Here is a 17,408-nt window from a genome sequence, read left to right on the forward strand (position 1 = left end):
TCATCGAAAACGGAGTCCATATGCATCTTCTATGATGTTTTCGATGTTGGGAGTATTTAACGGTCTTATTCGAAGAAGGGTTCTCACCATTTTCTTATGAGAATTTTCTCACTTGCTTCTTATTGATATTTCTATCAAGATTGTGTTAGAACATGTCATTAGCTTTCTAACAAACTTGGTTTCGTTGAATTCGGAGTCCGTATGCGAAAGTTACATCAGTTTCAGTATCCAGCGGTAGTACCGCTCCTCGTGCGAGCGGTAGTACCGCTCCATGAGCGGTAGTACCACCCCCGGAGAGGTAGTACCGCCCCCGGAGCGGTACTAATTTTTTACTACCGCTCCCTAGCAGTAGTACCGCTCCGTCGGACTGTTTTTTGCATACTTTTTGGCCTCGGCATGGTTGGTGAACCTACCGAGCGGTAGTACCACTCCATGAGAGGTAGTACCGCTCTGTACGTGCTATGAGGCTTAACGGTTGGATTTTTCCCCACCTATAAAAGGGGGTCTTCTTCCCCATTTAACCTTATCTCTTTAGCTCGTGTTCTTCCCCCATTGTTGACCTTCTTCGAGCTTGCTAACTCTCAATCCCTCCAATGATTCTTGCTAGTTCTTCAGGAAAAAGAGAGAGGAGATCTAGATCCACATTTCCACCAATCACTTTCTCCTCTAAGTGAGGGGAACCCCTTGGGTCTAGATCTTGGAGTTCTTCGTGTTCTTCTTTGTTCTTCCTCTCATTTTCCTCCCTAGCATTAGTTGCTTTGGTGGGATTTGGGAGAGAAGGACTTGGGCACTCCGTGCGCCCTTGCCATTGCATTAGTTGCATCGGTTTGAGTTCTCCACGGTGATACGTGGAAGTGAAGTTTGAGAAGCTTATTACCTTTGGTACTTAGTACCCTAGATATTGTTCTTCGTGGATGCTTTGGCATCCTAGAAGCTTGGTGGTGTCTCGGAGCTCAATCATTGTGGTGTAAAGCTTCGGGCAAGTATCGGGGTCTCCAATTAGGTTTTTGGAGGTTGCCCCGAGCAATTTATACGGGTATCGGTGACCGCCCCCAAGGTTTGCCATTTGTACGGGTTCAGTGATCACCCTCAAGGGTCCCTTAGTGGAATCACGACATCTTGCATTGTGCGAGAGCGTGAGGAGATTATGGTGGCCTTAGTGGCATCTTGGGGAGCATTGTGCCTCCACACCGCTCCAACGGAGATTAGCATCCGCAAGGGTGTGAACTTCGGGATACATCATCGTCCGGTTATCTCTTACCCGAACCCTTTACTTATGCACTTTACTTTGTGATAGTCATATTGTTTATTGTCATATATCTTGCTATCACTTAGTTGTTTATCTTGCTTAGCATAAGTTGTTGCTTCACATAGGTGAGCCTAGTTGTTGTAGGTTTTGTGCTTGACAAATTAAACGTTAGTTTTATTCGGCATTTGTTCAAGCCTAAACCGTAATTATTTTAAAGAGCCTATTCACCCCCCCCCTCTAGGCGACATCCACGTCCTTTCAATTGGTATCAGAGCTAGGTCTCTCTTTATTAGGTTTAACCAACTAGAGAGTAAGGATGTCGACTAGGGGTTTAGGATTCACTGACACTCTTAGTTTCGATGGCACAAATTTTGATGTTTGGGTAATTCGCATGCTTAATCACTTTCGGGTCTTGGATCCAAATTTAGAGCGAATTGTATATATGGGTTTTTATCCTCCAAAGGATTCTCAAATATATCTTTAGAGGATGAGAAAAACTCTTATCTCAATGCTCAAGCTTCTAATGTGCTTTTTGATGCTTTGAGCAATGTAGTTATATTTCAACTCATGCCATTCCGGGATGCTCATGAGTTGTGGACAAAGCGTCAAGGTAAATATGGTATGTCCAAGATTTGTGGGAATGATTGTTCTCCCTCCACCTCCGGTCATGTGGTCTTCTCAACTTCATCTACTTCACCTACATATGGATTGCCACACGGTAATGATATGGTGAGTAGTGGTAATCATTGCAACGATGATAGTGGGTTTATTGTTGATGATCCCTCATCACTATATTATTGCAATGCTTTATCTTTGGGCATTAACACTTCGAGCACTCTAAATTTTTTACATGCTTGTGTTGATAGTCCTCGCATATCATGTAAAAACTGCTTGACTAAATCTCATGATGATATGCTTCCTATATCTTGTTGCCATGATAAAAATGTATATATTTCCTCGAGTTGGTGTGCTAACAATGTAGAGGAAATTCATCACTCCATGGAACAAGATGTGGCCTTGAATGATGCTTCAAGGGATCCTACATCATCATCTATTGTGACTCACTTTTGCCGATTGGCTAAGGCTTCAAAGGTATCTCCTACTTTGAATCCCATTATATCTCATGATGATGATGTTGATGATAATGGGATGAGAATAATTATGAAGAGAGTGATAATATTGCATCCTTAAAATTTAAGGGTGAAATGATTTTTAAATCTCTTTATAAGAATAAACTTGCTTGTTCCAACTTCTTGGAAATCATGTCTATTGCCACTGAGGGTAAGAAATACATTGAGGAGTTGGAAGCTCATCTCGAGGAGCATGAGTCCACCATTGAGACAATGGAAGGTCATGAGCATGAATACACTAACGAGATTGCGGAGCTATCTCAAGCTCTTGAAAATGAACAAGCCACCAAGGAACCTCTTGAGGAAACCTTTGCTATAGAATTATCTAGATTAAAGGAATGCCATGATAGAGCTCTCGAGGTGGCTAATGATTTTAGAACTAAAAACGACAAGCTTGAAGTTGCACATGCTAAACTCGTTGAGGACTATGAGCACCTCGAAAATGGCTCAAAGGCTATTAAGAGTTCGCTCATCGAACTCACCAAGTCTCATGCTCAACTTGAAGCTTCATATGCTAAAGAGCTTGCCAAGTTGCATTCTCCTCTTATTGTTAATAATGATGCTTGTGCTACTAATTCTACTTCTTGTGAAGCATCCATTTTAAAGGAGAATGTTGAGCTAAGGGCTCAACTCGAGTTGCTATCTAGCAATTATGGGCAATTGGAAGAAAGTCATGTAATGCTCACAAGCTCTCACGATGATCTTCTAGTATCCCATAATGTGCTAAAATTAGCTCATGAGGCTATTACTACCAAGGTAACATCGAGTGAGCCTCATGTGGACATTAGCACTACTTCTAGTCAAAAAGCTATATTGCCATGTGCTAGTCCTCGTAATTCATCTACTCACAATGTTGCTACATCTTGTGATGAATTACTTCCCATGCATTGTTGCTCTAACAATGAAGCTTATACTTCCTCTAGTACTTGTGTTGATACTAACCATGTAGAGGAAATCAAAGAGCTCAAGGCCCAAGTCACTTCCTTGAAGAAAGACTTGGAAAAGAGTCATGAAGGAATGTCCACACTCAACAATGTCTTGTGTGGGCAAAAATGCCCAAATGACAAATATGGACTTGGATTCAACTCCAACAAGAAGAATAAGTCCAAAAGCTTCAAGAAGAAGGGCCAAGAACAAGTCAAGAATTCGGCCAAGATTATTTGCTTCAAGTGAAAAATTGAAGGGCACCATGTTAGATCTTGCCCACTAAAGAAGAAGCCCCAAAGTCACAAGCAACAAGGGAAGAGGCCACAAGTGCACTCACACACTCAACTACAAGTTGAAGAAAGGCGCCTTCACAAGAAGACCCAAGCCAACACTCCTCATGTTGAGAAATCAATAGGGAAGAAATTAAATGGTAGATGTTGCTACTTATGTCGTGAGAAGGGTCACTTCGCTTCTTCTTGCACGAGAGGTAATTTATCCAACACAATCATTATTGGTGATATCTATTCACTTGGGAAGGATAAGGTTGGCAATGTGTTTGCCAAGTTTGTTGGTACTCAAAGTGGTGTCAAGAAAAGTACAATTTGGGTTGCCAGGCCTATTGTGACTAACCTCTGAGGACCCAACGTGGTTGGGGACCAACAAGCTCAAACTTGAGAAATAGGTGTTTGTGGAGGACATTAGAGACTTGGATACATAATGAAGAATTAAGGGGTCTTCATCATTCATATTTTCTCAAGCCAAGTCATTTGTATTATCGAGTTTCTATCTTATATCAATGTGCCTCCTTGCGGTAACTTGTACTTAAACTGTTTACATTGTTTGTTGCTTGCCCCTTTGCATGTTGTGGTTTTGTACCTTGCATGTGTTTGTATATGGTGTGCTTCCAACTTTCTTATCTTGAGTAATCGAGTATGTGTATGTTGGTTTGCACATCATGTACATGTGAGTCTTGTAATGAGCCTTTTTTGTATCTTGTTTGTATCTTTGTTGGCTCTTGTGAGAGATTAATGGATTATCCCAATGTGGGGGAGTGATGTGCTTTGCACACCTCACAATACTATAAATGTGTATACATGAGGAATACCATTTAGTATTGATATTTCAAGATTATATAGTTTCTATGTGGTATGCCTTACTCATGAGAAATTCAAATTATATATAGTCCATTAATTATCTCTTGTTGGTTTTAATTTGCCACTTGTTAATATTGTTGGGTTATCACATTATGGGGGAGTAATATTCTATGTGCATATTACAAGCCTAGAAAATGTGTACATTTGAGGTATTGCCACTTAGTGTTGATATTGTAAATTATCTTGTTCCTAGGTGGCATGTTAGCTCTACAAGTGTCATTTGCTTGTGTTTTATGGGTAAAGATGATGTTGGATATATTTCCGATCTACCAATGAGTATTATTTCCAAAATACTTCTTGTCCTTGACAATTGGTATTCCCATCATGTGGTAGGAATTGCTAATCGTCTTTACATTGGATTTTGTGTTTCGTTTGTCTTCCTTACCTCTTGTTGATCTATTTTAACATGTCTAGTATTTTTATAGATATAGAGAAAGTGATGATCCCATCTTGTGCATTTTGTATTTAAATGCAAATTCTATATAATGCACATCTCTTGGGGGAGCTATCCTATTTTCTTTAGAACACTCTCTTTACTCGCCCATCATAAAGTCTTTTGATCCCCATCAAGTGTGTGTTGATGGGAGGCAAGTTTTGCTCTTTATGATTCTTTGTGCCATCATGAAAATTTGTCGAGGGTTTGGTTTGTTGGAACCTAGCTCTCTTTTGGAAACTAGATACCTCGTGTTTGTTTTCCTTCAATTGGTATCTTGTTTCCTTTTATTTGGCATGTGTCAATGGATATCTCATTCCTTGATGTATCTTTTCATTGATATCCTTCAAGTGATAGTTTTTCGTTTGGCATCTTATTATGAATTGATACCTTGTCTTTTTGTGTATTGTCAACTTTGTGTTGAGTTGATTCTTGAAAGCCTTGAGCATGCATATTTACTATATACAACTTCTTTTGCTTGCTTTCTTTCTTTGACCCAATATATAGGGGAAACTCCACCTTGTCATAAATTGGCTAAAGTGTGCATGAAATTCAAATTCATATCTATGTGCACATATGTATGTGGAGTTTGTCCTATGTATTGTTGGTTTTCTAACTCTTTGGTCCCAATGAGCTTGGGCACCATTTTGTTTGTCTTTGTTGTTCCAGGACAATTGGAGATGCATTGGATGCTCGGCTCACCTATAAGGAAGGTGTTGAGACCATGTGATTATTGGAGCCAAGTTAGGATGATCAATGAACAACTATCTACTACATCAACCCAGTGTTGTCTCGGTAACAAGTATCTACTTCATGCATTCTTTTCTTGCAAAGGCCCAAACGTGTCTTTTCTTTTCCAGGTTGCATCATGCCATGAATCTCTTGATTCGTTCTTGTAGTACTTGTTTCCTTTCTCAAAGCATCCAAACGATGATGTCTTATTACTAGTTGGGATGTCTTTGATGTTCGTATGTTGGAAGTTCATATTGTACAATAAGAAAATATTAGGCCATGTGTTATGCTTCCAAGCAAAGATCTTATTGATATATTTATGACTTCCTTTTGGATATCTAGTTTGTTCCTTCTTGTATCCATTTCGTGTGTACATCCTTCTTTGTGGATATATATCATCATGATTGTCTTCTACTTAGAATCTTTTACACATGAGAGAAGTTACATCTCTAATTAATATCCTCTTTTCTTTTACGTCCACCGTTGCATCTCCTTTTTCAGTTTTTGGTGGCTTCGTGAAAGGATTTGTCTTGAGTGCGTATCTTATTTTCCTACATCTTGATGCACTCTTTGGCCGTGAAGATTATTTTTCCTCATGCTTGTCTTGATGAGGGTTTTTCCATTTCGATTGGTATCCCTCTTCTTGACAAGGTTCTTATTTCCTATCTTCACCATGGGTTGTCACAAGCGTTGGTTCTTATTTTGTTTATTAGTAAGCTTGTGAACCCATTTTCTAGTATGTGTGTGTGGGAATGATATGTCTTGCACTTTGTGTCTCATTTCATCAATACAATGTTGATGAGTAATGCTCATCCTTATCTTAGTCTTCTCAAGTGCTTTGCCATGACTCACACACATTATTTTGGTTGAGCCTATTCTTAAGTTGCTTCTTTTACATGTTGCTCAACCATTTGTTTTGTGCAATTGATATGATTTTTGTCTCATCTATCTTCTTGCGCTCGTTGTGTGTTTTTATTAATTTTGGGGGAGCAACGATCCTATTTTGTGCACTTGTATCAAATACAAAAATCTTGTATTAGTGCACAAATCATGGGGAGCTTCTCTAGTTTTGATAAAACACTCTGTTGCCTTTATCATAATATCTTTTATTCATGTGGTTCTAAGGACCATATGATTGTTTGTTCCATCTGGTATATTTTGATTGATTGCCACTATTTTTTGTATGTCTTTGTGGCATACGATCCTTTTATTTGCAATCTTTGGGTCCTCAATATAGTTTGTTTTCCTCCAACTACTTATCATTGTATTTGTGTATTCTTTGCACTCATTTGCTGAGAATTACACACTTTTTGGAGGACCACCTACTATATTGGCTTTCTAAACTTTTCGTCCATTTTGGCAATCGATGTCAATGGGGAGAAGTTTAGAGAGTTTACTTTGGATATGTTTAGAGGGTTTTGCTTTTATTGCGTAAACATTTACATCTTGCACGCATGCATTATTGCTTTGTATGTGTGCGCTTGGTTATGCTTATTTCTTACATAAACTCTCTTGAAGTGGTTGTCATCAATTACCAAAATGGGGGAGATTGTTAGAGCATATATCTCCATATGTGGATTTGGTAATTGATGAAAATTCCTATGGACTAATGGTTGCCTTAAGTTATATTTATAGGATTTGTCCATAGGCACTTCTTGAAGTCCATCTGTTGGGTTCAAGGAGTTTATATGATGACCAAGATGGTACTCAAGGTATTATCCAAAGAATGGTCATAGAGACACAAGGTTGATCAAGATCTCAAACAAAGAGTAAATCAAGATGATCAACACACAAAGCATACAAGATGTACCGAGAGGGATCAAGTGATCCCATAGTATGGTAAGCATTGTCCATTACGTGTTTGTGTACTAACCCATGGTCTTTGTGAGAGTTCTATGTGGGGGTTAGGTGTGCTTCCATGGGCTTGCGTCAAAAGGAAGATCTCATACAACCCATGAAGGATGACGTCAAGTGGTGATCGTCATCAAGATTGCAGTGTGCAAGTTCACGTGGATCAGCACAAATATATCATGCTTGATGCTTGCCGTCCATTCTGGTAGCAATGGACTTGTGAAGATATGCTGAAGAGCGGCTCACCCATAGTGTGTATGGGGGAGCAATCAACTACTCTTCATCAAGCCAACGCAATCAAGAAAGGTGGTCCATCTTGAGGAAGCCAAGATCGTCGTCATCTAACTCAAGAGGACGAGGTGCAAGGTATAGGTTTGCCCTTGATAGGTTTTCTGTTTTAGGATAGATTGTCGTACTGTCAAGGGGGGCTCTCAAGTGAGTAGCTTGATCGTATCGTTCGTTGAGAGCTCAAACCATTTGCATCCTTGCATCATACTTCTTGGTTTTTGTTTGGTGTTTCTATTTGTGAGTTTTAGAGCTTATGTCTATCAACATTGTGTTAGACCATGTCATTAGCTTTCCAACAAACTTGGTTTCGTTGAATTCGGAGTCCGTATGCGAAAGTTACAGCAGTTTCAGTTTCCAGCGGTAGTACCGCTCCTGGTGCGAGCGGTAGTACCACCCCCGGAGAGGTAGTACCGCCCCCGGAGCGGTACTAATTTTTTACTACCGCTCCCTAGCGGTAGTACCGCTCCAGGAGCGGTAGTACCGCTCCGTCGGACTGTTTTTTGCGTACCTTTTGACCTCGGCATGGTTGGTGAACCTACCGAGCGGTAGTACCACTCCATGAGCGGTAGTACCGCTCTGTGCGGGCTGTGAGGCTTAACGGTTGGATTTTTCCCCACCTATAAAAGGGGGTCTTCTTCCCCATTGAACCTTATCTCTTTAGCTCGTGTTCTTCCCCCATTGTTGACCTTCTTCGAGCTTGCTAACTCTCAATCCCTCCAATGATTCTTGCTAGTTCTTCAGGAAAAAGAGAGAGGAGATCTAGATCCACATTTTCACCAATCACTTTATCCTCTAAGTGAGGGGAACCCCTTGGGTCTAGATCTTGGAGTTCTTCGTGTTCTTCTTTGTTCTTCCTCTCATTTTCCTCCCTAGCATTAGTTGCTTTGGTGGGATTTGGGAGAGAAGGACTTGGGCACTCCATGTGCCCTTGCCATTGCATTAGTTGCATCGGTTTGAGTTCTCCACGGTGAAACGTGGAAGTGAAGTTTGAGAAGCTTATTACCTTTGGTACTTAGTACCCTAGATATTGTTCTTCGTGGATGCTTTGGCGTCCTAGAAGCTTGGTGGTGTCTCGGAGCTCAATCATTGTGGTGTAAAGGTTCGGGAAAGCGTCGGGGTCTCCAATTAGGTTTTGGAGGTTGCCCCGAGCAATTTGTACGGGTATCGGTGACCGCCCCCAAGGTTTGCCATTTGTACGGGTTCGGTGACCGCCCTCAAGGGTCCCTTAGGGGAATCACGACATCTTGCATTGTGCGAGAGCGTGAGGAGATTACGGTGGCCTTAGTGGCATCTTGGGGAGCATCGTGCCTCCACACCGCTCCAACGGAGATTAGCATCCGCAAGGGTGTGACTTCGGGATACATCATCGTCTCCGCGTGCCTCGGTTATCTCTTACCCGAACCCTTTACTTATGCACTTTACTTTGTGATAGTCATATTGTTTATTGTCATATATCTTGCTATCACTTAGTTGTTTATCTTGCTTAGCCTAAGTTGTTGCTTCACATAGGTGAGCCTAGTTGTTGTAGGTTTTGTGCTTGACAAATTAAACGTTAGTTTTATTCGGCATTTGTTCAAGCCTAAGCCGTAATTATTTTAAAGCGCCTATTCACCCCCCCCTCTAGGCGACATCCACGTCCTTTCACCCTCGCTCCTCCCTGCTCGAGCGAGAGGAGGAAGATGACCTGGCGGCCAGGCCCCACTTGTAAGCAAGCCAGGACCGAGGCCCACCTGTTAAGTGGAGGCGCCCCAGGCATTTTGCGCCTCCCCTTCATCGAAGGCGTATTTGGGGGTTGCGCCTCCTGCATGGCCTCCCCTGTTCGCCAGGCCGAGCCAATGGGCCGGCCCACCTCCTCCCCAGCACGAGTAGGCGCAGGATAGCCCCTGTGGTAGAAACCCCTTCTCATTTTTTTCACCAGAAAATTTCAAAAATCCATATTTAAATTATTTTAACTCCAAATCTGATGATTCAAGTTTCTGCAAGTTTCTAAAATCAAGACCTATCCATATATCTGCATTGCACATTTTTTGAAAGACTTTCTGTGGGGTTAATATTCAAATGCCCATTTGAATATTTTAAACACCACCTTTCGAAAATCCTAGAGGATTCAAATCAACTCCAAATGGAGTGATTCCAATTGGAGAGCCTTCTTATATCATGCACTATATTTGAAGCCTTACTCAACATTTTTATCTGGCATGATTCTGTTGCATTAAATAAATAGCCCCTTTTGCTATTTATCCAATATTGTACAATCTCTAGAATATTCATACCAACTCCAAATCGAGTGAAACAACTTCCCAAATGTTCCTCAAATCATGTTGTGTCAAATATTTTCTATAAGCTTCATAGAGGATCACCTATTCCTCCTTTGATCCATTCAAAAATCCCCGATGGTCCCGATCTCCTATAACAAGCTTCAGGTATTTTTCTTATGATGAGAGTGGTCCAAGAAAAATAAAACTCCTATCTATATAACACTTTTGTTTCTGCTTGGTGTTGGCTTACTGTGTTTGTTTCCGATGATAGTTGACGGGGTAGACGGAGTAGTCGGAGTTGGACAGGAAGACCTCGAAGACCCCGAGGACTTATGTGAGCAAAGGCAAGCAGCTCTTTGACCATGTCTAAAAAATACTTCTATGCATGACACATTGGTTACTCTACTCCGATGCATATAGTTAAGGATGATCGGTGCACCCCCAACATGGTGTTTCTGATAGCTCCTCTGGAGCACTTGCATTGAGCATGCCCCTAGCATTTATGAGGGTCACACTGATAATATGTTGACAAGTAGACAGTAGTGCTACGCATAAAAAGAGCATGTGCATGATGATGGTAACACAAGGTTGATATCAAAGGTTTTACGAAAACCCCGTCGGGTGCCACTAATGCCCGAGGGTGATGATGTTGAGTTAGGTAACCACTTGTGAAAGAAGTGGTGCACCGGGAATGTTTTATGTGAGTGAGTTCGGAAACGGGATTAGATTTATGGTGTCTCGACCATCCCAACCTTACATGTACGACCACGATACCCCTTTGTGGGACGGGGCTTTATTGATTACTTTGGTCGGTGCTAGCAAAGAGCCACATTACTAGTGGCGGGAGTGATATGTGGTCACTCTCGTGACGGGGTCGTACCAGGTTTACGTGTTCTGGCCACACCGTTGGTCCCCGCATGGATGAGACGGTCTAAGGTTGGTGCTCGTAAGACGTACATCATGTGGGCTGGGTACCAATCGAGTGGACTCTTTGTCTAGTGTCATCAGGGGAAAGGCAATGATCGGGTACTTACCTCGGGTATGTTATATATCGCGAGTCGTGGATGACAAGAAAGTTTTCCAGATCTCGTGGGTACAGCATACAACCTGTGGAGAGTGTAAAACTATTCGAATAGCCGTGTCCGTTGTCAAGGACAGTTGGATAATCCTGCTTAAACTACGTCCAGTCGTTTCCGCATAAACCAAGTGTGTGTGTGCGTGGTTGAGAAAGATGATATTGTCAAGTTTGGTGACTTGATATGGAGGATGAACATGAGGTGCTCAGTCATCGGATTATTTATGTTGATATCTATAACATGCTCTTACAGTTACTATTTACCTAGTGATGCATGACCATCTATATACTTGACCATGTTTATGCACTTATAAAACCTACTTTCCGCAAAAGGCTGCATTATACTGAAATACATAATCCGCATCATGAGCTGTTTGCAAATACATTCAAAGTACTCATTGGATTGTCACTATTTATTTCATTGACCAGGTATGAGAGAACAAGAAATGGTGAAGAGTAACTTGGTGACGATCCTGCGAGTTAGGACGCTTCCTAGTCAGAATGCCTGTAGGTTAAGGCTGGTGGCATGGATACACGCTTTCGACCTGGTGTGTTGGCCTTCAAGGCCCTATGTATGAAAGATTTGATCGAAATGGTCATTTATTGTATCAAACGATTTGTATGGATGTACGACTCTTGTTATTCAATTTCTGTGTGTTCGGTGAACATTGATTTCTAGGATCACTAAGCACGTTCATTCGACGATCTCGACACGTAAATCGTGGTCTCCACTAGGCCACATTCTTTGCTCTCACGCAGCGTCCCATGAGGGGAATCCCTATTCGCGGCTCGTTGTGAATTCTTGTGGGCGCTTCGCAAAGAGATTCCTAACGCTCGTTCGGGTGTGGCCCTGCCTGTTTCACGTCCTAGCGCCTCGGTTTTGGAAACAACCAATTTTTTCGGTTTTGGAAAATTTCTAGAAGGTTTCCTGAACCGTTTTATTTATTTATTCTATTTTCTATTTCAGTTTCAAAAATGTTGTGGATTTTCGATAAAAAACAGATTTTCAAAAGATGTTTTGTATTTTAAAAAATTATTCTTCAAATTCTTCAAATTGTTATTGCTTTTTTTAAAAAAAGTTGTGGATCTTCAAAAAATGTTCTAGATTTTCAAAAATGATCTCAAATTTGAAAAAATTATTTTGCGTATTAGAAAATACGCTTTGAATTTTGCAAACATGTTCTATATTTTGAAGAAATGTTTTGGATTTTATAAAAATGTTCTGAAGTTCCAAAAAAATTCATCAAATTTTTTAAAAAAATCGCAATTTTTATTTCTATTTTTGGAAAATGTTCTGGATTTTAATTTTTTTTAGGTATTTGACATAATATGTTCAAAGCTTCGAAATATGTTCCCTTTTTTCCAATTTTCGTGGGAATTTCAAAACTTGTTCCTTAATTTAAAACAAATCACGTTTTCATTTTCTTACGTGTTTCAAAAAATGTTCCATTTAAAAAAAATCACAATTTTCCAAAAAAGTTCAAGACTTCAACTTTTATTTGAGAAATCCAAAATATGTCCGCGCTTTCAAATATTGTTTGGAATTTAGAAAATGTCCCCATTTCAAAAAATTATTCCTATTTTTCCAAAATGTTTAAGTTTTCTAAATTTTGTTCGTAAATTTAGAAAGTGTTTCGTTCCACAAAACAATCCATGTTTAAAAAACAAACTTCCTAAAATAATTCGGATCTCCTCTTCGTGTTTGTTCTTTATGGTTTCGGTGCTTCAATTAATTAGTAACAACCGTTAGTGGGCTGGATTCTAGCTCGGGATTTCCTGCCGCAATGAGCGGAAGCCCCTATGCAGTGCACATTAGTAATCCGGCGCCTGCAGTGTTGCTGGCATAGACCGACCCATTAGCGTGCTGCCCAGTTTTTTTATCTGTATTTTTCTTGTTGATCCAGTAGAAAAGAACGTCCAAAATTTTTATTTGTTACCAAAATAAAAAAACAACATAAATGGTAAAAAATACAACATAAAAAAGGCTTATCGTATTAAATAGTAATGCTTATCCATTTGAAAAATAAGTTCATATCTGTGAAAAAGATTCATCATTTTTGAAAATAAATATTGAAGTTGAGAACAATGTTAACCCAATTTTGAAAAAGTTTAATAGATTTTACAAAAAATCATTAAATTTCAAAAACTTTCATAGATTTTCAAAAAATTCTTATATTTTTACAAAATGTTCATTGAACTAAAGAAAGGTTCATAAATCTTAAAAAATTTCATCAATTTTGATAGAGATTCGTTCATTTTAAAACAAATGTTTATAAATTTCAAAAAAGTGCATCGATATTCAAAAAGTTTATATAATTTGAATACATTATAAAAGGTTCATTAATTTTCAAAAAAGTTCATCGATATTCAAATTTTTTAATATTTTCAATCTTAAAAAATATTTGTTAAAATTTAAAATAAAATCATCAATATTTTAAAAAGTTCATAGAATACTCCTAAAATTTGTCTACCGGCATCTATATGGGTTGTCTTACTGAGGAACACCAAAGGCGCCAGTTAAAAGAAATACACGTTAACTACTGCGTGTGGCGCCAAATAGGAAATGTCGCAATGAGCGGCAGGTAGGAGGAGCTCGCTCCCGTGCGGTCTTAGCAACCGACACATCGGCCTTGTTGGGGGCAGGCCAGGTGGGCAGCCTATGGGCGCACGTATGTCTTAGCGGCCACAAAGGCGCGGCTTAGAGCATCTCTAGTAGAACCCTCAAACCCTTAAATTCTGGAAAATAACCGCTTTTTTACAGTTTTCGTCGAAAAAACGACGTAGACTAGAACCCTTAAACCCTTAAACCCGTAAAAACTTTTAGAGGTCGAACTTGTAAACGCCCTCGCAGCCTGTAGAAGTGAGGGTTGGGAGGGCAAACCCAATCCCAACCCGCACTCCTTTTCATCTCGAGCGCGGGAGGGAAACTACACGTCCCAGCCGCCGCGCCATGGATCCCCTGGCCGCCGCCTCCGCGCCGGCCCCGCCCGCCCCCACGCCGGCCCCTCCCGCCCAGGCCGCCGTGCTTCAGCCCCGCCCGCCCCCGCCCCCGCCCCGCACACCCCGGCCACCGTGGCCGAGGTGGTGGCGGCGACCCACGTCGGGGCCAAGCGGAGGCGGGCGGGCCTCGCACCGCCTCCTCCCGGCCCGGCCGCTGCCGCCCCCGCCCCGGCCACCGTCCAGCCCGCGAAGAAGAGCCGGCCGAAGGTCTCCTCGCGTGGGCCGCGAGGGGCTTCCTCGAAGGCCGCCGGCGCATCCCCCAAGCGGAAGAAGGTCACGGCGCGGAAGAAGCCCGCGCCCCCTGTCGTCGCCGTCGCCGAACCTCCTCCCGCCGCGCACGAGGTGTTCGAGGAAATGGCAAACCCAACCTCGTTCATGGACCTCCTTCAAGACGCGGAGGTGGACCTCGGGGCTCCGCCTCTAGAACCCTCTGGTGAGGAGGTTGGAGAAGACGAGGAGGATGTAGGGGATGATGAGGAGGAGGTGGCCGAGATAGGGGAGGAGGCATTCACCGCCGCTTCCCGCCCACACGCGCGGTCGTCAAACTACACCAAAGCGGAAGATATCCTCTTGGTTCGTGCTTGGGCATCTGTGGGGATGGATGCAACCACCGGCACCGATCAAACCGGTAAAAGGTATTGGCACAGGATCGAGGACAACTATTGTAGGATCAAGCCGAAGAATTGTGGGTTCCTCTCTCGCAGTTACCGGTCGCTTCAAGGCCGGTGGGAGTTGATGAAGCCCGCTTGTGCTCGTTGGAGTGCGGCCATGGACCAAGTGAGGGATGCACCACCTAGTGGAACCGTGGAGAGTGACTATGTGAGTACATATATCTTCACTATTTTCATTATGTGTGTGTACTATGTGGGTTCTTATGTGATTATGTGTGCTTGATAGGAGACAATTGCCGGCATGAGGTACAAGGAGATGGCCGCTTCCAAGGGCAAGCCATTCCCATTTAAGCATGCTTGGGCAATTCTTCAAACCTTTGACAAGTGGAAGTTGAGGGATCAAGAGACCGCACCCAAGAAGTCGGCAATGCTTAGGATGGATGATAGTGAAGATGAGGAGAAGGAGAGGAACTTGGGCAAGCCCGAGGGAACCAAGAAGGGCAAGCAAAGGGTGAAGATGGAAGGAGAGGCATCAAGCCTAAGGGAGAAGATGGAGCAAATGATGAAGGCAAGAGAGGAATTGACTAGGAAGACATTGGAGACCAAGATTCTAATCACCGAGAAGAAGAAAGAGGTCAAGCTTGCACAAGTTGAAGCAAAACGTGAAGAAGCAAAGCGCAAGGCCGACTTGGAGGAGAGGATGATCAAGGTGAAAGAGGCAAAGGTATGAAAAGAACTCATGGTGGAAGAGAAGGAGCACATGATGATGTCCAAGAAGGACATGGATGAAGAACAATTACAATGGTGGAAGGACTACAAGGAGGACATCGCAGAGAGGAAGAGGATATTCCGTGGTGCGTCCTCTACTTTCCGTGGTGGTGGCGATGGCGCTGTGGATGACTCCAATGGAGGTGCTTGATGGATGTGCAAGTGGTCTAGGAAATGGCGCCAAGTGCAACTTTTTGGTGATGGTGCCGATGAGAGGGAGAAGATGATGATTGTGTGATGTAAAAACTATTAAACCATGCATCAATGATCTTTATTTCCGTGTTTGTTTGAAGGTTTATTATGTTTGTCTTGTGAAAATTATGCAATGTCAAATGACAGTTTTAAGGTTTGGGGTAGGGGCAAAGACTAGAACCCTCAAACCCAACCCTTATAACAGAATATTCCGTTATAAGGGTTGGGTTTGAGGGTTCTAGTCTTTGCCCCTGTTTTTCAACCCTTAAAAGTGTCAAAAATGTGCAATTCTCAACCCTTAAAACTGATTTTTGTTTTAAGGGTTTGAGGGTTCTACTAGAGATGCTCTTAGAACATACTAAGCGCACACCTATAAGCGCCCATCTAAGCGCACACCTCTTGGCCCCCCTCAAGCGCCCATTTGGGCCGGCCTATGAGCGAAGGCGGGGCACCATTTTTTCTTCTGTTTTTCTGTTTTTATTTTTAAATAATTTGGGAAATCAAAAGGTCGCAAAACTTCCTGGAGCCAAAATCTGTCACCGAATTCGAATGCTGTTTACGAATTTGAAAAATGTTTGTGATTACAAAAATTGTTTGCAATTTCAAAACAAAAAGATAGTTATACGAGAACATACTAGTCAGTTTCGGTATTAATCAATAATTTTTAAATTTGATGAGCATTTCTAAACATCATGTCGAAGAAATTTGTAATACGGTGAACATTTTTCAGTTAGATGAACAATTTTTTTAAAATGGACGAACAAAATTTGAATTTGGACAAAAAATGTTGAATTTGGTGAAACAAATTACAATTTGCTGAACAAATTTTGAATATAATGAATAAAGTTTTAATTCTGATGAATATTTATAAATCCCAATGAACAAAAAATGAATTCAGTATAAACTATTATGAGCTTTTTGAATAATGATTAAAATTATTTCATATTTGATGAACAAATTTTGAAATTGATGAACACTTTTTGAAAATGATATAGAAAATTTGTATTATAGAACATTTTTAAAATTAGATGAACAAATTTGAATTAGATGAATTATTTTTTTAAATAGATGAACAAAATAATATTTTCTCCCACGGGGTTTTTCAAAGGTGTGCATGGATGGTTGTCGATGTTTTCTTTTCTTTAAATCTAGTTTTAATGTGTGTTTATTTGCAATTTGTATCACCACTGGAAAGAAAGAAAAACAGAGCGTGCATTACTACATTTTTAAACCACACTACCGTGTTGTCCCATTAAGGCGAACGCTTGAGTTGAGCATTGCTATGGTCTCACAATAAGCTTAGACAAATATTTGTGGTTTTTCCATTATTGATCCCTACTCTCTTTCGTGTAGTGTGCTGCTAGCCATCACCCGAGCCAGCCCACAATGTGGGTGGTTCATCTCCAACGGGCATGGTATCCCACTTGCTGTTCTGGGCTGCGAATTGCTCTCAATACTTGTCGGAGATGAATCCGAGAGATCACAGGAAGGGTGTTTTGAGTTGTTTTATTCAGGACAAAGAGAAACATGGTATTTTATTCAGGTCCAAATCCTGTCAAAGAGATAAAATTTCACGTCTTGTTTATGTTGTATTGATTGTAGATAGAGTACAAAGTACACGATGGTTCGAGTCAAACACATGACACGTGGCCGTAACTAAGAGTGGGCTCTCAATCCATAAAAAATGATCCTTGAGGGGCTCCTGCAAGGGTACCATTCAACTAATTGCTCTCCCTATCC

At 41.3% G+C, this 17,408-nt stretch overlaps 1 protein-coding gene across 1 annotated transcript in view; it reads left to right on the forward strand.

Moving 5' to 3' along the window:
* Positions 1–14,694: 14,694 nt before the first annotated feature.
* LOC123405254 overlaps positions 14,695–17,408 on the forward strand; it is a 44,949-nt gene continuing 42,235 nt past the window's right edge. Inside the window, exons 1-2 of the mRNA XM_045099013.1 lie at positions 14,695–14,916; positions 14,995–15,342. Coding sequence (XP_044954948.1) covers positions 14,695–14,916; positions 14,995–15,342 — 570 coding nt within the window. The remainder of the gene's footprint in view (positions 14,917–14,994; positions 15,343–17,408) is intronic.

The sequence above is a fragment of the Hordeum vulgare genome, chromosome 6H (assembly GCF_904849725.1).
Source record: "Hordeum vulgare subsp. vulgare chromosome 6H, MorexV3_pseudomolecules_assembly, whole genome shotgun sequence".
Taxonomy (NCBI): Eukaryota; Viridiplantae; Streptophyta; class Magnoliopsida; order Poales; family Poaceae; genus Hordeum; species Hordeum vulgare.